Genomic DNA, 23,877 nt, shown 5'->3' on the forward strand with positions numbered 1-23,877 from the left:
GACATAGTAAAAACGTTATTATTCACCATTAAAGATGAATCGGGGCCCAACTAACAATCCTCAGGTTGTCCCCTCGTTTATTTGACAAAATAGTGTCTAAATATGAGTGTAGCCTGAATAGGGGTGTCCCAAAAATTGATTCTATTGTATAATAATAATAATAATAATAATAGTTCATTCTTATATAGCGCATATAAGCAAGCTCTCAATGCGCTGAACATTATTACCCCAGTCATTTCCTGATCAAACACCCTTATATGCAGCTAGTAATCAGCGCAAAGTTGTGTCTTGATACACCTGGGTGGAGAGAGGCAAAAGTAAGTAAAGTATCTTGCCTAAGGATACAAGCAATGCGGCGAGAGTTGGATTCGAACCTTAGTCTAACGATCAGTAGTCAAACGTCCAACACACAGCGCCACACGCCCTTATATTACTTAATAATATATTTTAGCGGAGCCTATTAGCCCACTCTCTCAATCTCATGACCCTATAACCGACCAAATAAAATATTTCCTCAATTTGAACAAGGAAAGGGGGGTAGGAGCAGAGAGTTACCGTAATTTCAAGTACTCTATTTTAATAAAGAGATTATAAAAGTCGTTTGTTTAATGTAAAGTTTTACATATAGACATTGAGTTTGAAAGTAGGTTTGGCTGTAAAATCGAATACACGCCCGCATATTTAGATATAACTTGCCAGTATAAACGTTTTTACGCTAAGACACACCTGTATGGAAATTAATGAATTCCTTGACAACAGAAACACTCATTTGGAACGATGGTATTCGTCAATAGATGTAGACCTATTGTTTGCGCTTGAGATTCGAGAGGTAAGAAGTAATATTGTCAATTACAACATTATTTTAAACTTTGCTCTTTTATATATAATACAATATTGAAATATAAGAGACATAGAGTACTCGAAAATACCACGAATTGCAAACGCTAGTGCCGTTTTCACACTTAGGATTAGGATCACTTCGGCAATGTATAGCTTGGACGAATTATATAGGCTATTCTAACCAACTGAATTGGCGAGAAGTGTAGGCCACGTCTTACATCATCAGCGAATGCACAAGTAAAACTATAGGCAAACATTTGGTCAGAAACAGAAATTGTAGGAAGGCCTATTTTTTTATAATTATCATTCCGTAAATGAATGACGTCATACCGACGCCTAATTAATAGGGGATTATTTGAGCGTTGCGACATTGGTAAGTGTTAAAACAACAGTCCGTTCGATCATGGTTCGATCCCGTCTATTGATCGTCACAACGTTCTCTGTTTTGCATTATTGTTGTAATCTAAACAAACACAATGAGTTGATTTTTACGTACATTTCATAACTTATACAGTGATTTATTTATATGGATGGACTCGGACGAGCCCGGAATTTTGAAACAAGATGGAACCGGAAAAACATGTAAGTTGTCATCAATATTTTACCATAATGGCATAATAAGTTTATTATAGCATGGATAATAATTATTTCTCCATGTTTATTGCGGTTGGATTTACGTCACAAAAATGTATCCTCAATTCAATTTACTCTATAATATTACAGCAGAGGCCCTATTAAGGGGACACCTTCGGAACTCAGCTAAGTGTCCCCTTAAGGAGAGGTTCTACTGTATTAGAATTATAGTTTGTGACCAATTTTCGATATGACATACTTCAATGCAAGGACTTTAATAAAGCACCCCTTCATTTTGCTACGACTGTTCTTAACCAATATACTATATTTTTTTAATTGAATAAATAAGTAAATATAGGCATATATATCCTCATAATCATAATGTCTTGTTTAATTAAAACATAATTATTATTTTTATTAGGATGTACACGGCAGTGTTTATGGTTGGATATGGCTCATCTTCCTTATATGCATTCCTTTGGCATTTATGTTCGGCGCGCCACATGAGCACTTTGGACAGGAATTCGTGTCAGTGTCAACTCTTTACATTGCTCTCAGTGTCTGTATATCAGCAGGAATAGTGATTCTCATTCTGTTACTGATCGACTTCCATGACAAAGAAAACGACGTTGAAGGCACTGTAGGAATATTCTTTGAAAATGGCGCCTCAGATGTTATCCACAGTTTCCAAGATAATGGTATTTATTTGATGATAACCGGGAGTGTTCTTCTACTAGCCACGTCGGCGTTCCAGATCGCTCCATTATATATTTACTCGACTTGTATTGGACACCCGCTCTTCAACATCAAAGTCTCAATGATAGTATTCGTATGGGTCTTCATAATGATGGAAATGGTCTTAATGCACTGTCTGTTCGGTACTCCTCGACAGAGCAACTCTTGGTGGCATTTTACCGGGTTGTTTCTTCTCCGATTCACACTCATTCCGATGAAATATGTAGAAAAACGACGATGCCGAAAGAGATTGCGTTCAACAATAAGAAACTATATGATGATGGCCACTCTACTATGGGCAAACTTTTCATTAATATTGTACGCAATGTTTGAAAACGCAAAATCGGTAATTGACGTCGAACCAAAACAAGAGGTGAACTGTTCTTTAGGACTTATTTCTGTAATAAACCAAGATGACACTGTTAAATTCTTCAACAACATGTATATATCAGTGCTGTCAGAATTCACGGCTCTTATGATTGGGATTATATACCAAGTTTTCTGGTTAAGTATGTCCGGAGACAACAATACGCAATCAAGACAAAGTTTGGAACCGTCACAAAAAGCTGCACCTCAACAACCACTTCTGGAGACTTACAATGAAAAGAGTAGACTGGTGCCATCTACAGATCAGTCTAAATTCTGGCAGCATAAACCAGGGCTAGGCCTCGTTGTTCATGTATTTCTTGCAATCGTAACTGTAAGCGTGTTTGTGTCTTCTGAAATAGCCTTGATGGCGTTTTGTTATCACGAACAGAGGAACACTCACCAGAGCACAGAGCATCAAGCCAGTCTTCTGCTTCAACTGGATGGCACAGCAGAAATACTCATTTATTCATTTCTTTTCTTCACCGTTTGCTACATCTGGTATAAAATGATAGAACCGCTCTCAAACCCAACACATACTACCTGCATAACTGGTCTTGATCAGAACCTCTTGTTACTATCATTAAGTGGAATCTTCCTTCAAAATACATGCTCTCTCATTGCTGCCGTCTACAGCATCGTAGATAAGACAACGCGCTACGCGGCATTTGTCGTTCTTGTTCGCGATTGTCTGATCATCCTACAAAGCACAGCGCAGACAATATTTTTATGCAAACTTGTAAGAATAGATAGATACAACTTCTCGAATGAACTAAAGACGTTTCTACTTGTACTATTGGTTTACAACCTTATATTATATATATTTAATCTTATGGTAGAGTCGAAAGAACTATGCATTGAAGAATTAGAAGTTTCATTTTACGATGCCGGTGATTGGGGTGCTCTTCTACGAGTCGTTTCACCGTTCTTTATCTTTTATAGATTTCAGTCATTTGTTATCATTGCAGCAGTAATTCAAAGACATTACATTTGTGGTACTTCTGCAGACGAGCCACAAGAAGGTAAACATAAAATGGTTGAGTCGACAGACACTGTTGAAGGTTGCATTGAGCTAACTGGACATTAACAGCAACTGTGTGTAGTGTTCAGAAGATCTGTTAATATTGGAGTACAAGAAGTTAAGCAGGCTTTGCTGGCGAGCCATATCATTTTGTAGTATATAATAAAGGCATACATTATATTTTTTCCTAACAGAACATAATTATTGTTTATTAAAGACTACGATACATTTCTTGTAGTGATTTAATATACTTTACCCACCACTAAGTGGCCCTAAACTTGTCCTTTTTTATGCCTACATTTCTTTGTACAGTATTAATTCACTCATTTACTAGCATACATACAATTATAGTGTACCAAAAAATGCGTAAATTTGTCCTAGATAATTGAAATAAAAAAACCAAACAAAATGTGTTTATACAGTATAATTTATTTTCCTTTATCCAAATAATTAAATACTGAATCTGTAGTTCAATTTAATTTCACATTGTATTGACTGTAAACCTGTTTATCTGTGCCACATCTCCATGTAGTATGACAATATTTTGTCCAGTTCTTAGGCAAATTCCATAATACAGCATCACATGGATATATTTAGGGTATTTGATACATACTTCACATGTGATGCTGTATCACACAATTCTTCTATGATATTAGGCAAAGAGATGACAATATTTTGCAGTATTTTAATAATTCCTGTTATTAATCCAAAGCAATATTAGATATGGAAAACACTACTAACGTTTATCCATCATCCATCTCATCTTTTTCATTGTCTATTGTGTTCTTTAAATGTTCATTTATAGTTGCTAAAGCATTGGACTTGAAAGATGTATGATTGAGAACTTGCTTGTATTTGGCGAGTTCATTCATTCTAGAAAAAAAAAACATAAATTGACAAATAAATTACAAATCTTTTTGAAAGCATAATGTGGGTTGTAGTTTCTTGTAAGGCTTTACTACCCCATTTCCGACCGACATGATTTGTGGCCTGGCTTTGGATGTTAGAACCGGAGAGTTCGAACGCGAGGCTGTGTCTGATCGGATGCAGCCTGCATTTTTACCCCGAGGCCTGTCAGTTAAAAAGGTGGTCAAAATTGTTGAAATTTAGAATAGCTTCCAATACTCTGGACTTCACACACCCCAGGGCATTAAGACCAGTGTTTTGTATGGTGTGTGTGATCTCCCGAGTTTTGATATTCGATGTGCTGAATTTAATTTAAACTTTTAAACATTCACTAATCACATGACATGCAGTAGACTTTGATTGCACAATACTTACACATGTTTTTGACGATCCTTTGCTTTCCATGTGCCTGATTTTTTCTTTAAGCTGGAAATGTAACGATAATAGACAGAACTCAGTGAGTATACTGTACATCATTCAAGCTCAAGATGATTGACAAGATGTTGACCTTTGACACTATTTTACATATTATATTCATTTACCTGTCTGCATGTTTCTCTGCATTTGTCTTTTTTGTTATTTTTAGAATTTCTGTAAGTTCTGGAAGTGCTTCTGTCAAAGGTTGAAGGTCACCAACGATAGCTGTGTTCGCCCTCTTTTTAGCCTCAGATTTTTTCTTTTTATTTGATTTCACAGTTTCAATTTCTGGTGGAAAAATTATATTATATTGCTTAATATTATTAATAAAGTTTATATCTGTATTATAATTAAGAGCTGATGACATAAGAAAAATAATAAAAAGAATATTTACACCGCTAAATGGAATGTTAAATGGATATTATAAGGTATAAGGTAAATTATATATATATATAAATTTGTTGTGTATGTCAGACAGATGGATACACCAATCATGCCCCTTTTATTTTATTATCTCTCAATTCTGACATACTCCTTCAGAACATATCCTCAAATTTAAGCATTCTTACTTTCTAGCCATTTATCATGTCTTATTTTCATTTTATCCTTTTTCTTCAGCTGCTGTCCATCTTTGATACTCTTTTTTGATATAAAACTTCTCGTATCATCCTCAGGTGGTTTTAATTGAGTGTTAATACTTGATAAATCAAAGTTTGGCAAGCTGAACAATCCCTCAGTTTGAAACACAGGTGTTGAGCTTATTTCAACATCATCAGGCTGTAGATAAAAAATAAAATAACAATCAATATAATGGAAAAATACGTTGTATGTATGTATGTTGGGATCAGGTGCCGTTTTCGGCCACCTCGACTTGTATGGACTATACCATTATAAAAAGATGGGAAAATAGGGGTGTCCCATTTATTAATTGAGTGTGTTAATGTGTTAAAATACTGCTGCTTTTGTTATTTTGTTTAGTGCATTATGTTTCAGCAACAAAGGGAAAACAACTACGCCCTGCATGCTGTAGAATTAATTTCAGTTTTCAAGTTAATAGGCCTACAGTATATTATGGCTCTTTATTTCTATATAATTTTTAGGTATCCTTCCTTAATATATTAGGTGGATTCCCTAAGGTGGATATTGAATAATGTTTACGGATTTATAGATACAGAAAGTATATAAAAAAGTTTTTATTCCAGTTACAAATAAAAAATATAATTTACCTAACGATAACACAGTAGTACATTTAATAAAGATGACAGTAGTACATTTAATAATTTAAATTTAAAGTTTAACATGTTTTAATTCCGATTGTATAGTAGTATTTGAGATTTTCTAATTTCGAATCCGATTGTAAATTCTAAAATTTAAAGTGTTTAAATCCAGATAGGAATAACATAGGCCTAGTATTTAATATGCTTTAATTTTGATTATACTGTAGTGTTTAGTTTAGTTTTTATATAATAAGTAAGTATACCTACTTATATAGTTTTTATTTATTTATTCATAGGAATCACCTTTATATCGGTGTCACACATTTATCAGTTAATGGTGCATCCAATTTACAAATAACATAAGCCACAAAGTTCTAAATACTAATACATAACATCAAAACAAAATGTAAACTAATTACCGTAATTAATTAGATCTGTATGAAAATACATAATACGTAAATTGTACAATATATAACTACAAAAATAAAAACAGAACAACAAAAATACAGGATAGGCCTAATAAATAAATAAAACTTACAGATACATCCTCATAGAGATGTCTGTAGCTTGTTTACTATATTAATCAATTAGTTGAGAAAGGTAGTGCTGATAAAATTGTAGATCTAGTAACCCATGCTTTCATTCAATATTTTTTACAATAAAAATCCAAGATTTTTCCTAATGTTTCATTTTCAGTGAATAAATTGTCTAGCATAAAATGGTGTTTTAATTCCCGAGATCCAACAAAAATTATCCCAGTACATACTTAATTATTGTCAAAGGACATTTAAATAAAAAATGGTTTACAGTTTCTTTTTCGTTAGTACTACACATCTTACATAATCCTGTGTTATGACTTGACCAGGATTGTCTACGACCCTCAAGATCTAGAGAGTTTGATCTTGCTTTAAATTTTAAAATGATACTCTTAAAATTAGTTTTATCTAACAAATATTGTTCAAGGTTTGGAGTTCCTTTTATACATAGTATATTCCGTTAACGTTGTTTTGCATTGGGCCTTTGAAAACCACTCGTTATGATCAACTTGTTCATTATTTTTCCTAAATGGCTTTATCCAGTTAGTAGATGGTTCTTCATTAAATTTGTCTATAAAATTTGTTTTATTTAAAATATCTTTAGTTAATATAGTAATATTGTTACAAAATCTTGGCATTCCCTAACACAGTACCTAATAATAACATGCCTTATAAAAAGTACATGCATTGCTAGTTTTTGATGTTTTGTATGGTTCCTTGTAGTTTGTACTGTAGGTTACATAACAGAACAATTGTATTGTCTTCCCATTCAATAGACACCCTTCTCTACATAAAACATAATACACCACACCCCTATCATAATAATGGTATAGTCCATATAAGTCGAGGTGGCCGAAAACGGCACCTGATCCGTATGTTGTAATGTAAATAGAATCTTCGGCCCCACTTATTCCGGGACAAAGTGACTCGAATTTGCTGTCCCGATGAGGCTAGATCTCTTTGTAGCTATAGATGTACTCGTTGCGGCTACATGTCTAGGCCTAGTTAGTAGGCCTGTCAAATTCATGTTCTTGTAATAAAAATATGTGAATATTACGAACTAATACTTTTTTATTGATCTTTATAAAGTACATTACCATTTCTGTATCAATATCTTTATTTCCCTGTCCTAATTTGGACGCTGGAAGATGATATTTCGAACGTTTTCTTTTTATTTTCCCCATGTTTACAGTCCATGTGCTTGCTGCTACGTTAGAAATCATTCAAGCATTAACATTATAGAGGGCGACTTACAATTCTGAATAACAGAGCCATATATATATATATATGGCTCTGCTGAATAATAGTTTGAGGAGTTTAAAAATGTTCAGTTGAGTTGATTTCCAATTTTATTTTAAAGGCCAGCTTCGGGAAAAATTTATATTGATCATACATTCCAATAATTATTTTCATAATTTTGGGATTTTATTTGTTTTACACGAGCTTGTTGAAAATAAGCACTTTCTTACACAGTAACATCTCTATTCTTTTGTACACAAAATGTTGTAAGGCACTTTTAAAAACTATGAATAAACTGTGTGGTAAAAAATGTTATCAGATGACTAAATATAGGTAATATAACTTAAATTTTACATCTCTAGTAGTTTTATTCAACTTCAGAGTTTTATTTCCATGCTATAGCAAAAATTATCCACCATATATCCACCATTTTTTTCACCTTCTAGGGAGTCACCAGACATGTTATTACATTTGTTAAACTACCTAACTACTGAAAAAAGTCTTCCTGGTTTTTATAGCAGAATTTTCTATTTGAACATTTCAAGGAAAATTCATGTTTTTTCGTCTTGATTTCTATTACAAATATTTGATTTATATACATTTAACCAGATATTATATTTAAAATTCATGCCTGTACCTGAGCTAAGGCCTAGTATTAGTACTTGTGAAGAGGATAACTGCCTGTTGTTAATATAAACCCGTCTTTGTTGATGAAACATACAATTAAGTGCATTACAACTGATTGAACATATGAAATCCAGAAATTACGGTCTTTGTTTTTATTGATAATAGAGGTTTTTAAAATATGTACATTGTAACTTTTAGGAAGTTTTATTTTAAAATGTATTAATGTTTGTAGCATAAACAGCCAACGAGAAACTTATATCGGGTATTGACGTCCAACATGTCGATTTCACTGGATGAGGCGGATACAGCTGAATCGTCTCTATCATTCACGACCTCGTCTTCATTTTTGTTTTCGGTGGCGTCGTCACCTAAATCTTCAAGTGGAGTGGCCGCGCTCCTGGTGGTGGCAATATCTGTATCATGTGTGTCGTCATTATCATCCTTAAGTACGTCATTGTTTGTTTGATCTGCGTCACCTCCAGCTATAGGTGGTGTCTGGCGTCTTCTTTTACGGAGGCGTTTTCGAATTCTTCTTAAAAAACGATGAAAGACCCCGGCAGATGGGGCATTGGGCACAGCAGTATCTTCCACATTGTCGTGTTTTTCTTCCTCGGTATTCACTTCAGTGGAACCTTGGGAGAATAAATACGGTAAATAACTATGCCTATATTTCATCTACTAAAGCAGACCGCGATACTCAATGTCAAATGATGAAAAATTACGTAATTGGTAAGTGGTAATAAAGAATTATGGATAGCATTGGACCTGGCCTAAATATTGAAATAATTTAAGAAAAAGTAATATAACCAACCTTCGTTGTGGATATCAATTTCATAAAATATATCTTCTGGTTTGCCTTCAGGGTTAAGACTTATATCATGGTGACGTTGAACGTCTGCGGGAATTAAGTTGTCCATACCAGTAGTGACATCATTATCAATAGAGAGGAGGTTGATGTCACCTCTCATCATTGTGTTTCCATTTATATCAGCATGTTCTAGGTAACTCCATTCAGAACTATTATGATGACGACGAGGATATGTACTTTTGTTGTTGTCAATAATTGTTAACTGTTCACTTTCATTGTTGCTGTAAATAACTGTTGTTTTTAACTGTTCACTTTCATTGTTGCTGTCAATAACTGTTGTTGTTAACTGTTCACTTTCATTGTTGCTGTCATCAATTGTTGTTGTTAACTGTTCACTTTCATTGTTGCTGTCAATAACTGTTGTTGTTAACTTTTCACTTTCATTGTTGCTGTCAATAATTGTTAACTGTTCACTTTCATTGTTGCTGTCATCAATTGTTGTTGTTAACTGTTCACTTTCATTGTTGCTGTCAATAACTGTTGTTAACTGTTCACTTTCATTGTTGCTGTCAATAACTGTTGTTAACTGTTCACTTTCATTGTTTCTGTCAATAACTTTTGTTGTTAACTGTTCACTTTCATTATTGCTGTAAATGACTGTTGTTAACTCTTCAATTTCATTGTTGTTGTCAATAACTGATAAATCTCCACTTTCATTGTTGTTGCCAATAACTGTTAACTCTCCACTTTCATTGTTGTTGTCAATAACTGATAACTCTCCACTTTTATTGTTGTCAATAACTGATAACTCTCCACTTTCATTGTTGTTGTCAATAAATGATAACTCTCCACTTTCATTGTTGTTGTTGATAACTGTTGCAAAATAGGTTATGATATTCGTAAGTGACACGGATACATCATTGAAATAATTATGTTACGAATTTATATGTTATTTATGTGCTTCAATTTTACGTCATTATTTTGTCAACTTGAATACAAGAATTACGTCTATGTCTATTACACATTAGATAATCTGACCTGTAGGAATTGATTGTTTTTCTTGATGTCCCTCAACCAGGTTTCTCATATGTTCAAAATGTTGGATTTTATACTTGGTTGACCCTCGTTGTATTGGAATATCCTCAATTAAAGCAGTCTTGAAAGAAAAAAAACATGAATGTTTACAGGTCGGTGATTAGAAGTACAAAGAGACCTACAAAATAAGACGCATTCCGTGATAATAATGATGATTTGAAGTATTGTTGTGACGTCACGTCCACTTTGATATCATACCTGTACATCTAGGACATTGTTGTGGTAGTGTCTTGGATGGTATGCCACATCTCCAGCTGCTACCTTCCTCTCGCAATGTTCATGGATACCTATCTTTGTTTTGAATTTCTTTGCAGGCTTGGGTGCAACAGCAGGTTTGACTTTTTTAGATACAGGTCTATCGATCTTTGATTCATCAGCAATTGTCCCTTCTGGTTTCTCATCATTTATGACATCATTTTGTTCCTGTGCATGAGTATCTTTGACAACCTGAAGAGCCGATTCGATTACTCCTTGAACAATCTGTTGCGCCCTTTCTGTCAATATCTGGGTTTCTGCGGCAGCTTCTGCGTTAACAATTGTAATAGCAGATTTAAGAACCCCTTCGACAATCTGTTGTGCTCTTTTATTCATAATGACACTGTCAGTAGAAGCGCTGACGGATAAAACATTCTGATTGTCTTCTTCGGCGCCAGTATCATTATCACGACATGCCGTTATCTGTGCGTCATCTTTTGGGGATTCGTCATTACCGATGTCTTCGACAAAATATTCGTGTGTTACAAAACCTGTTTCATTTGTAGGTAATTGAATGGAAGGTACCACGTTGTGTTCTGCATTAGTGGCAGGTGCCTCGATAGGTAAATAAGTAGGCCTATCATTAGATCTGACCATCCCATCAAGAATAATAACTTGGTTTCGCAAGGCGTTGAAAATATCTGGGGTGAGCGTCTGTCCTTCGTCAGCTGCGATAAATGTCATACTAGTGCAAGGGGGAGTGAAAAATCCTTCGTTGTCTACCGCAATCTGTTCGTCTTCAACTGGGCATATCTCATCCAGTCTGGCTAAAGCTGTACTGGAGTGAATTACTTCTGGTTTACCATCAACGATTTCGGTGAGGCTGACATTGGAATTGCTAATAAGACGTGTAAGTCTTGGTAAATCACGACGGAAGCTTTCGGCAAGACGTCTTCGTTGTGTTGTTTTTGACACCCACTCATTAAGAAGGGCTGTTGATGACATCCGATTCACAAGCATTCCCATGTCCCAGAACATGTCCTTTCGGTAAGGAAGTGGAGCAGTATTGGCACTGCAGAAGCTAATGTTACTTTCACAAGCCATGTCATGTTGACTGGGACAACAGCTAGGGACTCTACTCGACTGCCGACTGTTGATACCGATCTTGACTCTGGATGACGCAGAAGAGACAAATCCAAAGGATTTGTTCATAATCAGATCACTCGGTTTAATACTCAGTGGAAAGATTGACTCTTCTGCTGAGGAGATTTCTTCTTGATCATTGTCCGAGGTTTCTGGTGGTGTGTAGGCCATATATTTTAGGATTTTCGACCTTTTGATCTCGAAATTAACAACATGTGTGTCATCTATAAATATAAATAATAAGAAAAATTAAAAGTTAAGGAAACAGAGGCTTCTAGTGACTAATAATGACGAGGATTTTGAAATTCGTCATGTACAAAGAAAATGAAAAGAAATTTTCATTGTCATTGTCAATAAAGTGAAGAGGATGCCATCATAAAACAGATACAAATTTGCCAATTTTTTACACAACTGATAACATACAAATAACAACTTACCGGTGTTGTTGTCGTCTTGTTCCATCTTCGTCTTTTTTAATAAGATTTTGAAATGTTATCTCATAATAAAACTTTATTCAGTCCACATAATGAAAAACATTCCCGGTTTTGTAAAGCTAACTGCCGCTTTGTTGCTTTGTTAGGCATTGGCATAGTGATTGTACGCGTGTTTGTAGCTTAGGACGCTGTCTCACGTGCGTGCGCAATATCGCGCTCTGCTTAATGAAATAAAGCAAACGCACTTAGCATGCACATCAATATTATATCATTTTAAATAACATTTTTTACATAAAATAATATCAAAATTGGAGAAATTGTTTAATTTAACTAATTCCTACCATATTTATAACATCTTTAGTAATAGTATGAACTTGTGGAAAGGTTTCATCGGATTTAAAATTAATAAAGAAATTTATACTTATTTATATAGTGGTAAAAAATAAAAAATGCGGTCTTTTTAGAGATTAATTTGTAGCTTAGCGCCCCCACTATTTCCCGTTTGCACGCTTCACTGATTAAGATTGTTTGGCTATTCCATTCCAAAGTGACAGATCGATTGGCAGCGCTGCAGCAGCAGGGAGGTTCGGAAGGTGTTCCCCCAACATGGTGGATTATCGTAGGCCTAATTCATTTTGTTCATTTTAGTTTATAAGGTAAGTTTTATTTTCGTATTCTGACAGTGTATGACTCTCTTTAATATGCGCAGTTTGTTTTCATGCAGCCGCCTATTTTTATTTCCTCGGCATGCATGCAAAAGTGGGATGTGAGACAAAATAAATTGTTGGTTAACCCCCAACCCCCATTGACTTTATTCCACAGGTGGTGGTGATGTATCCAGTATCTGATTCCTAAAGATTGGTTTTCAGGCCACCGTGGGTGCAGCATAGGCCTACATACAAAACAAAGGATGGGGGTGCAGTACCCACTTAAAAAATATGAGGCGATACCTGTTTAACTGGAAATTCTGTCGCATTTTCTAATAATAAGGTTTATTTATAACTTTATTTCGCGAGGAACGTCATTGCACAATGCATGATGGGAAGGGTCTGGGAGCAAACGTTATGACGCGTATGTACAAACAACAAATCATGTACGTGTGAGTTGTGACATTCGCTCCCAAACCCTTCTCACCATGCGCCACGCACGATATTTGCGATAAACCTTATTGCGTGATTTGTAACAAAATTGCACTGTTCTCAACAGGAAAAGGTCACACCAGAGAGGGTGCAATATTTGTACTGGTTCCTGACGAACAAAAGGAACAATCACATACAACGTCCATTCCGTTCCCACGAAAATATACCCTGTAAATGCGGCACCTCCTTGTATAGATATATTCAAGAGTGATTGGGTATGATGTGTATGTCGTCCTTGAGTTGCGTCCCAGTTGAAACAGCGATTTAAAGTAATTTTGTTTTTTATGTAGCCTATCTGGTACTTGAGATGAGTGACAATACTACTCTACTGTATGTTCAAGTTTCAACAATCATTTGCTGCAATATGTTTTTAAATCTATACATCTCAGAAGCAACATTAAGTAATAGGCCATATGAATCGTTTTTTATCCATTCTTAATTCCTTATTTATGTTAACACAAGATATACAGTTCCTGTATAGTATAAATCTTTTAACTGAGTGTTCTTTGTTTAGATATTAATACAGGTGAAGATTTGGTTACAATGCTTATTCATAGGCATGTTGAGAAATAAATGTATATAAAATACCCTCTTTTATAATAAAATTGTATAGTGGTAGTATTCTAGTTCTGTTGGCGACATGTCATTGTTAGTTTCTTTAGTTGTTGATAAAAAGGTGTACGCTTTGAGAATAATACAGTAGGTCTTCGTAACATAAATTGTATATACTCGTAAAATGTTTAGTATCTTTAAAATACGTTCCATTTTGTTTAGACCTATTATGAATACAATGCAGTATTAAAATAATTTTGTGTCTAATTTTGAAAATTGCTGTTTTTATTTTCTGTTGCTAGGTGATGATAAATAATGGCTTCCAACCAATATTCTGCGAGTAACCACAGGAACTTGAAGTCAAAGAGTATGTCCAATATACATGCAGATCATCATGGCAATGGCTCACCTCAACTGATGTCGTCATCTGTAAGTGATGTACGAGAAGCTCAAGAGCATGGCCAGAATTATCAAAAAGAAAAAGGTGTAGTATGATGATTATTGATTTTTTACTGTAACAAATAAAAGTATTAGAAATACTGAATTTTAGAATAGAAAGACGTACACTAAACAAAGTCATAAACAAAACAATTAATGAGGAAAAAAGGAAAGTTGTAATATGGAAAATGTGGTTGGGTATGTGGGTGGTAATGTAACACCCAACATAATTGCTTAGCAACTCAAAGCTTTCATCCAGCTTATTTTTTTAATTGGGAGCTTTAGATTTGTGGTGAACTAGCAGCTAGGTCATGTTAATTAGTAGCTAGGTCATTTATTTAAAATGCGTGTATTGAAAATGTGCTCCCTCCCGCAATTCCTCTACACAGTTTTTGCATAATATGCAGAGGTCATAGGTCATCACAAATTGGAAAAAAACCAACACGAAAAAAAAAACCTATATTTAATTTATCTAAGTTATAAAATCTTGCATTTGTTAGTAGTCTTCATAAAATGTTTGTAGCTACATCGATGATTAAAAAGAAGAATAAAGCCCATTCATTTTTGCACTCATGTTGACCCTTTTAGGCTACTGTATCTACCAAGTATTGGCTTGATATGAAATTGTATACCTTCACACACACCTGTGAATTATATTGAAGGTGTGTTCAAGCATACAGATGGAGTATTGTTATTCTTTCTTGTTGTCTTGTTTACATTCTAAAGTTCACACTCTTTATTCAAATACACTTGTGATCTCTGGTATGCTGTTTACCCAATGGGAGCTCATAATGAAACATAATTAGTTAAGACAGGGAAGGGAATTTCATTCTTCTCTGCTTAAGAATTTAGTTGTTTATTAACCCAATGACACAAATCAAATAATAGAAGATAGACAATTTACAAAGAATCTTTTTTATTTTATTGATTGAACTGAATTTGATAGGAAATACAGAGTAAAATCCCTCATTATTTAACCATACTGTAAGAACATCTGCATTAAGGGGACAAGTACTTTTTGTGGGATGTGGGAGAGGTAGATTTTGGGGAATTCTAAAACTGTTTTAATTATTTATGAAATAAATATATTTAGAATTACAATAACATTGTTTTATTGTTTAGTAAACCAACATATCTCTATCTTTCTATAGTTGCTTCTCCTTGGGCTTCTCAAATTGTAGATTTACTAAGAAGACGTATTGTGTATAAATCTGGTAAGTATCAAATTGAAATAAAAAATAAATTAAAAACAGATTATTCAATTGGTGAAACTTAACCGCTGTGCAATTGTGTTTACTATTCAGTTTATTAACTATCTCTACTTAAATTCTAAATCAACATCGTTGGATCCCTACAGTTCAATATGTTTTATTTTGTGTTAAATAGCCAATCCAAGGAATGTTTAAGGTTGATTTTAATTCATGATTTCATGAACAGTCGTGACCTCCTCCTTTCATTATTGACAATCTATTATTATTTCAAGAATGTAGAAAAGAAAGCAGAGTGCCTTTTGTATTCATTAACCTTGCACTAAATAGACCCACTGCTACTCTATTTACTTAAAAGATAATTTACATTGTAAATACAATAGCTCCTCTAGTTTAATTACTCAATATGACGAATCTAATATTGTACAAATAATAATATGACTAATGTACAGTTTATGTTGCAAATTTGTCACTTTTATTATTGGACACACCTAAATATACAATCAAATGAATATAGTTATATAATACCATATTTTGTTATTATTTGAACATTAACTTTAGTAATTAAGATTATAACAAATTTATATTGAATATTTATGTTACAATATCTTGAAACTCTCAAGATTATGCCTACTGAAAACATCTTCTACAGTGACTGTATGTAATTGTCCTATAGGTCCCTTTTCTACTGCAAAAAAAATAACCCATTAATAAACATGTGAATAAATTAACCCCAATTTCTTTGGATCAGAAACGGGATAAATTTTCAATAAACAATTAAATGGCAGCCTTAAAATAACGGTTAAAAAACCCAATTGATTCGGTGTTAAAACGCCATTTACACTTTTAGCCGCAACGCAAAATAAGGGTTATTTGATTGACAGCCGTGTCAACTACAATGCAGTAACGTTTGAATTGCCTGCCAGTGCCCATTGCATTTTGGGTACTATTTCAACTTATTTAAACAGTTATTCTGAGCAAAAATTTAGCAGAAATGAAAGTTATATTTTTAATCTATTTTGAAATAAACGATTTATTCAGCGCTATGCAGCAGAAATAGACCATGTGTGTTCTTTGCTTCCAGTAAAATACTACAACAATCTTCTTCATATCAGTACAGTCTTGTGGATTACCTAACTCGTCTTGTTCACATTCAGGTTTTCATGTTTCATTCAATGCAGTATTGCTGTACTAAAATATCCATTAGGCCTACTCTTTATAATATAATATGTACTTCAAGGTACAGTATATCGTAAGACCATGATTATATATTTATTAATCAACAGGCATATGCTGTTATGACCTTGAGTAGTGTTTTTTGTCTTTGGTTAACTGGACAAAAATAGTACAATAATATACAAATGATTGCGATTGTTACAAAAATTAATCACCCTGTAAATGTACAGAATTAGATCGGACACAGAATTCACTTTTCGCGACCCTTTTCAAATTCTGTGAACCATACTCAAAAGTACGTTGGTATTATCTGTTAATATACCCATTGTTATGATTATATGAATTAGAATTATTTATAATAATATTGTATACAATTTGATATTAATATATGATTGCTATTTGTTGGTCAGTCAACTTATTAAGTTAACTGTTTAGTAAATTAATTTTAATGTTGCGTGATGTGTCACATTATTTTTTTATGAAAATGATTTATTATTGTTACCCAGGTGGGCAGGATAAGAGAGGAAGATCACTTATCTCCATAGACATTCAAAAAGCTGATACACTACATGACATTGCTACCTGTATACTGTACTTAACATCAAACACAAGGTACTGCACTTGATACCATTTTGACTGCCTTTTCATTCAGAGACCCTTTAAGGTTACAGTAGTACGCCCACCAAATACCAACATAGATCAATCAACCTACCTATCAATCGCCTACATGTATTAAGTACCTAAAGTAATGTAGTAGTAAAATATATTAATATTGCTATTATTATTTTTACTTACTCAGAAATTGACCACTTTGTTATGGTTTATATTTGATATGCGTTTGATGGATTTTTTTAGGAAAAGAAGCCATCAGAAACCGTTTGTAATAGTTGCAGATTTCACAGGGTTAGGCTTTCAACAAGTACGCTCCATTTTAGATATGTTACAGGTAAGTCTACAATGTCTATTTCGTGCCTAGCTTACCCAGATAAACTGAGAGGCAGGAGAACATACAGTATGTATTGCTATTTACATTCATGTAAAATGTGAACCTCATGATTTCGGTTTGAAGTTTGGTGAAGCCTTTCAATTTAAATGTTAAATATAATAAACATAACATCAACTATAAATAAAAGGTCTTCTTTTCCTTAATATGGTGCCTAATGAACAACTCATTCATTCATTATGAAACGATGAGAATATGCAATTAAATCTAAATATTTTCCTGTAATGTATTAAACATTAACCTATTAATTTATTTATTGCCTAAGTCGGAAATTGCCATCCATTATTGAATTAATGCAAACATTTTGTATTGGCTTGGCTCTATCTATTTTATTGCATTTATCATGAAGTAATCAAATCGCAACTTCCTGTATTACTGTCAATTCAATTATTTATTCAATTTATGAAAATAAGATTAGATAAATAGAATAATAGAAAGTACAGAAATAGATAAAACATTCAATTAATTATTACTGAGAACTACTTCTTTTCGAATATAGTTTTTTTACTAGTGATTATCTAATATATCATTTGTATTATAGAAATCTTGCCGTCATCAAATTCACACAGCATATCTAGTTGTACCTGGTGCATTTAAGGGGAAAGATGGCGAAAGATGGAAATATAACTTCAGTTTTGAGGTAATCTTACACCATTTTATATATTTATATATAGATATACTTGTTTTCGATTCAGTTAAACTTTATTTAATCAATGAGGCCCAGATCAACTCATATCTAATATTTTTGTTTTTTTAGACGGTATTATTCCCCACTTTATCCAAGCTTTTTGAAGTGATTGACACACACAATTTAACTGAGGATTTTGGAGGAACACTTTTGTATAATCATGATGAATGGGTGGAGTTAAGATTGGTAAATAATCTTTGACATTTTTATATGAACTTCAATAAATATTATTGTTGATATATTAGTGCTTTATCAGAAAAATGGACATGTTTTCCACAAATTGAAGTTTCAAAATGCACCTTAATAGGGAAGGTGTAGGTCTTTCATTATTTATTTTATTGTTTATAATTAGTTATAATTTAATATATTTCTGTGACATTTCAAAGTTTTATGCATGCATGTGTGTGTGTAGCTTTGAAATGCATGTAACATGAAAAAATGTGAGGAATTTGCAGCTAACATGATTACTATTGTATGTTCCTTAGGATTATGAACGCTTTTTGAAAGATGCATCTACACTTATCCAACGACTAGACAGGGTTAATTATGAGGTGAAGAGACAAGATAAAAAGACAATGGAAAAAAAGACAAGAAGTCGTCAAAGATGGCACGATGTTGTCTTTAATCAACCAGGTGCTACATATCAACATGGTACATTTATTTGCAATTAACCCTTGCTTTTTTCAATATATAAATATTGTTTATTTATTTTATTTTATTTCAACCACATCCAACAGCGAAAAATCGCCAATTACAGGATGCCTTAATTTATTAAATTTAATTTATTTAACTCTTATTAGTTTATCATTAATTACCATAATCTGAGCATTTGACCACCTCACCACTCACAAGATATTGTTTGATTAAGATTGTTTACATAAATATATTAAATACTATGACAACAAGTACAATTGGTAGTGAATTATTTCCAAATAAAAAATGTTTGTATAATATTTTAGAGCTCTTCTGTATACATTTTAATAAGGCATTGTTACATTTATGTTTTCTTTTTGTTTCTATTGAACCATTTAACTACATTTTATATTAGCTTTTTCTATATCAGAACAGTACACCATAGCAGGTGCACTTTAGCCAACATCATAAACCGTAGTAAACAAACAGCTTTGGTATGCTTTGCAGGTACATACATTATACGAAAGCTAAGAAAAGACAGATCAGAGCAGCCCTTGCAGGAAGATGAGACGTTAATGTTGAATGAAGTAGAGGGGATGTTAAATGAGATACAAGACAAACAGGGTGAATTAAAACATTACCTCTCAGAGGGTAAAAAGGAACATCATGTACCAATTGAAGTTCAGGAACTTGAGAGTGGTATAAAACGAGTAAGTTTGGTGTTACATAATAGCAAAATATTCTTGTGTTTGCACTGTCATATAAAGGAAAGTATATATTTTAACAGTGTTCTTTGACTATCTTCTTACAAGTAAGGTAACTTCAGAGCATGTTTAGAGATTTATTTTTTTAATTACCATTGCCAGCAATATTAAACATGTTCTGTTCAAATATTGTTCTACTATTCAGGTAAACTCAATTTAATTCAACTTGTTTGTTTTTTTGTAGGTTGTTGATTGGATCATTGGACCAGGAGAAAAATTACTATCATCTCAATCAACCATTGGCAACAACCTTCAGTCTGCTGACCAACTTAGGAGAGATCATGAGAAATTAGAGTTGAAATGCACTGTACGTATCTTGAAAATTCCCTATAGAATAAAGCGTGGTTCCCACTAGCGACGCAATACAACGTATTGCTGTATTGCATAATCACAAATGGGAACCGACGATGCAACAGTGCTGCAAACATCACAGGTTTGATTTCATGCAGACGGGGGCAAACACAATCATTGGAAGGGCATTTTCTTACGTCGCGTAGGTTGCGTTATGTTGTGTCACTAGTGGGAACCAAGCTTTAGGACAAACCTATACACAGACCAAATCTTGTATTATCATCCTAAAAGAGAAAGGCAATATTTGCTGAATATGTTTCTTCATTTACAACATTTTTTTATTTTTTTGTGGTAAAAATAGGAAACATATGCAACATTTGCTGAGCTTCGTTATGTTGCTAACGGTTTGATAAAAAATGGAGGACCTTCAACTGAGAGCGTTGCTACCCAGAAGGAATATATGGACTCGGTGTGTAGGAGCTTTGCCAGTCGGCTGGAAAAAAGAAGAAATCTACTTATTTGTTCTGTTTGTTTTCATCGTACCTTAGAAAATGTATGTTTGTATTTTATTTCAATCACTAATTACATTTGTAATATCAGGATTTGTATTGTATTTATGATGCTAAGCTCTGGACAACAAAATTATATTTGTCAATACGTTGAATCTTGTATTCTTACACACAGCCTACTTACCATTTTACTTGCCTATATGTATGTACTGCATTGAATCTTGAATATAATTCATATTTTTAGAATTCAATAAATCCTATTTTATTTTGTTTTTGTTTACAGAGTATGCATACATTGGAAGATTTAATTGAGATGTTCAGAGGTGAAGTAGTTGCTGACAGTACAGAAATGGTCAAACGAGTTGTGTCAAATATTGATGATAACTGTCATGCAATTGGTCAGTATTTCTATGTTATATCAGTTATTACATTTTTACTGGAAAATCCCAAATATATGTTTATGATCATGCACATTATTCAAATAACTTCATCATCAACATTTTTTGTTTCAGCATTTTCTATTGAACAGACGGAAAGAGAGGGAGAAAGATTGTTAGAAATGATGAGTAGCCCTGTTAAGAATGCTTTCGGTAAAGATATAACACCAAAGTTCGACAGCCAGAAAAGTCATGTGACCACATCTATCCATGAGATGAATAAACAACGCAAACAAGTTAACGAATTGGCAGATTTATGGAAATTAAAGTTACAACAAATTTTACAGCTTCGCACGTGTGAGGAAGATTCAGTTCAGGTAGGGCCTAGTAACAGTATAACAAGTCTAGGTGAAAATTCTGGCTACCGTACTAGGATTTGTTTTCAATAGAAAGCATAGTCATAGTTGAAAAAAGGCATGGCAAGTAGATAGGTTGTGTACGTATCACTTTTTTTTTTCAGGGAATTGTTTGGCTAGAAGAACTGTGTGATGTCGTAACCAGATCTCATGCTGATATTGGGAGTACTACCGTTGAAGCAGACCAGCGGAAAAAAAGTCATGCCAGCTTAGAGGCCACTGCAGAGGTAATAATTAAGTTTAAATGGTTTATTATTTTCTGTAATTATTATCTTCTATAATTTGTTTTCATCTTCTATTTTAGTTATTCTTGGCATGTTCCTTTTCTTGTTAAATAATAGTCTAGTAAAATAAAATAAAGAATAATACAATTCATTTCCAATGTGTTTTTCTTTTATATTTTTTCATTTTAGAAAACTTATGACTACAGCAAACAGTTATTAAGTGCAGGCCTAGCGATTCGTAGATCTCTTGAGTACGATACAGCACCAAATGATTCCCTGGCACATAGGCTTCATCTTGCTTGGAAGAGCTTTGCCAAAGAGAGTGAGGAACGGGCTTCCAGACTTTCTGTCTCACTTATGTTCAATAACAATGCAGAAATGGTACGTATGTTATTGAGTTTACATTCCGTATGTTAGATACTGTACTTTGAAAGGTCTTAATTTTATGAGCATGCATAGATTGATTGTTAGGCTCAATAGCTGCATAGTCGCATATCCCTCATAAAAACAGAATGTTAGTAATAACCAAATCAGCAGAGCTCTTACACTTATAATTTTTGTTTAAAATAAATATATTTATTTTCCAGCTTGGTCAAGAAATGGATAAGTTCTCTGCAGTAGTAAGGGAGAGTTTTAATGATACCAACTTTTCTGAACGGGACTTGCATTATCATAGAAATAGGCAAAGTTCCATACAAAATCGATATGTTGATACAATTGCTATGGGCAAAGCTTTGTTAGATAGAATAGCCGCTCCATCGTCATCTCCTTACAGGTGAATTTCTTTTTTTGTCTCAATAGTTTATGTACAATTTTGAATATAACTAAGGAAAGTATTGTATGTTTAGTGTTACTTATAAATACAAAAGCCAACTTATTGAATATACAACACTGCTGTCAAGATCAGTGACCCAATCTCAATTGAGTTAAATAATAAATAAGCAGAAAACCAAATCAAAACATACTGTTGTTGGTTTTACAAATTTTATATAATTTGTGATAGAGATTCATTGTTTCTGTAGAAGTCCCTGACAAAAGAATAGATAAAAATTAATGAATTGTCATGTTTTCAGTATTAGTAAAAGTAACTTAAAATTTCATCACAATATATATATATATTGCATTTGAAAGACAATAAAAAAATTGGCAGTATGTTTAGAGTATGTATATTGTGAGCTAATGTATTGAATGTTGATCTCTTCTAGATTGGTTTCAACGCCAGAACCAGCAGGTCAGGTTTTTAGTCAAGATGATACCTTAATTAACCAGAAACTGTTAGAATTGAAAATTAAAAAGTTAGAGATGGATTTATTACTATCAAGACCAGAAGAAGCAGAGAGTATTCTTAGGCATATTAAAGAGTAAGTATTGGCAATGCCATCTCAACATTTTTATCTGATGGTTTGCCGTACTCTGACATAATTGTACAGATTTCTCAGTATTAAGACCACTTTTGGAATAAATGTTTAAGTAATACTTTTGGGCAACTCAAACCAGATCACTAGCCCGGCATTCATACCTTTAGGTCACCGAGTCTTTGTTTTTTATTATTCAATTTCCGGTAATCTATTAACAAGTTAGGTCGTGTAAATTAATTTTCCGAAATGTACGTGCTTCATCACTCTATGCTTTGATCCACTGTTTTGGTTTCTATGTCCAGACGAAGACCAATGACACATCAATGACTAGGTCATAGGTCATCGCAAATGGGAAGCTCCTTTTTAAAATCTAAATCCAAATACTGTAGTCCTATTTTTAATAAAAATATTATTTAATTTTGTTTTATATTTGACAGTTTATCTGCATACCAAATATCAGGACCGAATGCCAAAGACACTTCTTCTATTCTTGAATCTGACCTTAACAACGTTTCACCAGCATCATGGAAAGATGCTAAAGGAATGGTATCGCCATTCACAAACTCTGAACCACAACAAGTTGTCCCAGCAACATGGAAAGATGCTCAAGGAATGGTTTCTCCATACACTAAACCCAATCATAGTATAACATCCACATTTCAAGATGGTCCGGAAAAGGTGTCATCACCTATGTCTGATAACTATGCTAGTTATAATGATTCCATGAAGGGAGAACCTCTTGTACAGGAGCCTATATTTGCCAAGACAGAAGTTCAGAATACTGCAGCAGCAATGAACAATATTAGATTTGGGGATAGTTCTCCTGAAGAACAGGCTGCAATGAGGATATTAAAAGAGTTTGAAGCTGAAATAGACGAGGTAAGCTACTTTTATACACATTTTATATATAAAACGTAAGAAATAAACTTGTTTTGATGTTAAATTAACC

At 33.4% G+C, this 23,877-nt stretch overlaps 4 protein-coding genes across 5 annotated transcripts in view; 2 read left to right on the plus strand and 2 right to left on the minus strand.

Annotated features, from left to right (window-relative positions):
- Window positions 1-692: 692 nt before the first annotated feature.
- Window positions 693-3,944, plus strand: LOC144842440 (uncharacterized). Its single transcript, XM_078698890.1, has 3 exons — window positions 693-829; window positions 1,355-1,422; window positions 1,835-3,944. Exons 2-3 carry the CDS (start codon window positions 1,405-1,407, stop codon window positions 3,599-3,601), a joined length of 1,785 nt encoding a protein of 594 aa, XP_078555016.1. The 5' UTR covers window positions 693-829; window positions 1,355-1,404; the 3' UTR covers window positions 3,602-3,944.
- A 27-nt stretch (window positions 3,945-3,971) lies between these two features.
- On the minus strand, window positions 3,972-7,852 carry LOC144842515 (uncharacterized). Its single transcript, XM_078698966.1, has 5 exons — window positions 7,709-7,852; window positions 5,428-5,635; window positions 4,984-5,146; window positions 4,817-4,867; window positions 3,972-4,408 (listed from the first exon to the last, which is right to left on the minus strand). The coding sequence occupies exons 1-5, from the start codon at window positions 7,832-7,834 to the stop codon at window positions 4,279-4,281; spliced, it is 678 nt and encodes a 225-aa protein (XP_078555092.1). The 5' UTR covers window positions 7,835-7,852; the 3' UTR covers window positions 3,972-4,278.
- A 531-nt stretch (window positions 7,853-8,383) lies between these two features.
- Window positions 8,384-12,180, minus strand: LOC144834812 (uncharacterized). The gene is made up of 5 exons (XM_078689768.1): window positions 12,156-12,180; window positions 10,579-11,942; window positions 10,324-10,441; window positions 9,289-10,158; window positions 8,384-9,109 (listed from the first exon to the last, which is right to left on the minus strand). Exons 1-5 carry the CDS (start codon window positions 12,178-12,180, stop codon window positions 8,697-8,699), a joined length of 2,790 nt encoding a protein of 929 aa, XP_078545894.1. The 3' UTR covers window positions 8,384-8,696.
- A 1,932-nt stretch (window positions 12,181-14,112) lies between these two features.
- The window catches only part of LOC144842284 (uncharacterized), a 109,727-nt gene continuing 99,962 nt past the window's right edge, over window positions 14,113-23,877 (plus strand). Inside the window, exons 1-17 of one of the 2 annotated variants that reach the window (XM_078698726.1) lie at window positions 14,113-14,327; window positions 15,433-15,495; window positions 17,172-17,277; window positions 17,521-17,611; window positions 18,210-18,308; window positions 18,426-18,542; window positions 18,842-19,007; window positions 19,497-19,699; window positions 19,938-20,060; window positions 20,406-20,597; window positions 20,837-20,951; window positions 21,066-21,307; window positions 21,451-21,573; window positions 21,760-21,951; window positions 22,158-22,345; window positions 22,776-22,931; window positions 23,366-23,807. In XM_078698726.1, the coding sequence (XP_078554852.1) occupies window positions 14,159-14,327; window positions 15,433-15,495; window positions 17,172-17,277; window positions 17,521-17,611; window positions 18,210-18,308; window positions 18,426-18,542; window positions 18,842-19,007; window positions 19,497-19,699; window positions 19,938-20,060; window positions 20,406-20,597; window positions 20,837-20,951; window positions 21,066-21,307; window positions 21,451-21,573; window positions 21,760-21,951; window positions 22,158-22,345; window positions 22,776-22,931; window positions 23,366-23,807 (2,787 nt within the window). In that variant the 5' untranslated portion in view covers window positions 14,113-14,158. The remainder of the gene's footprint in view (window positions 14,328-15,432; window positions 15,496-17,171; window positions 17,278-17,520; window positions 17,612-18,209; window positions 18,309-18,425; window positions 18,543-18,841; window positions 19,008-19,496; window positions 19,700-19,937; window positions 20,061-20,405; window positions 20,598-20,836; window positions 20,952-21,065; window positions 21,308-21,450; window positions 21,574-21,759; window positions 21,952-22,157; window positions 22,346-22,775; window positions 22,932-23,365; window positions 23,808-23,877) is intronic. The other variant, XM_078698718.1, reaches the window with a different exon arrangement.

This window comes from Antedon bifida, chromosome 1 (genome assembly GCF_963402885.1).
Source record: "Antedon bifida chromosome 1, ecAntBifi1.1, whole genome shotgun sequence".
NCBI classification, from domain to species: domain Eukaryota; kingdom Metazoa; phylum Echinodermata; class Crinoidea; order Comatulida; family Antedonidae; genus Antedon; species Antedon bifida.

Bases quoted from the DNA above. Each gene is read 5' to 3' on its own strand.
- LOC144842515 (XM_078698966.1), bottom strand. From the start codon at position 7,834: ATGATTTCTAACGTAGCAGCAAGCACATGGACTGTAAACATGGGGAAA. The intron at 5,147-5,427 runs GTAAGAATGCTT...TTTTTCCACCAG, and splicing joins ACATGATAAATGGCTAGAAA to AAATTGAAACTGTGAAATCA. The intron at 4,868-4,983 runs GTAAATGAATAT...TTACATTTCCAG, and splicing joins GCAGAGAAACATGCAGACAG to CTTAAAGAAAAAATCAGGCA.
- LOC144834812 (XM_078689768.1), bottom strand. From the start codon at position 12,180: ATGGAACAAGACGACAACAACACCG. The intron at 11,943-12,155 runs GTAAGTTGTTAT...TTATATTTATAG, and splicing joins ACAAGACGACAACAACACCG to ATGACACACATGTTGTTAAT. The intron at 10,442-10,578 runs GTATGATATCAA...TTTTCTTTCAAG, and splicing joins ACAATGTCCTAGATGTACAG to ACTGCTTTAATTGAGGATAT.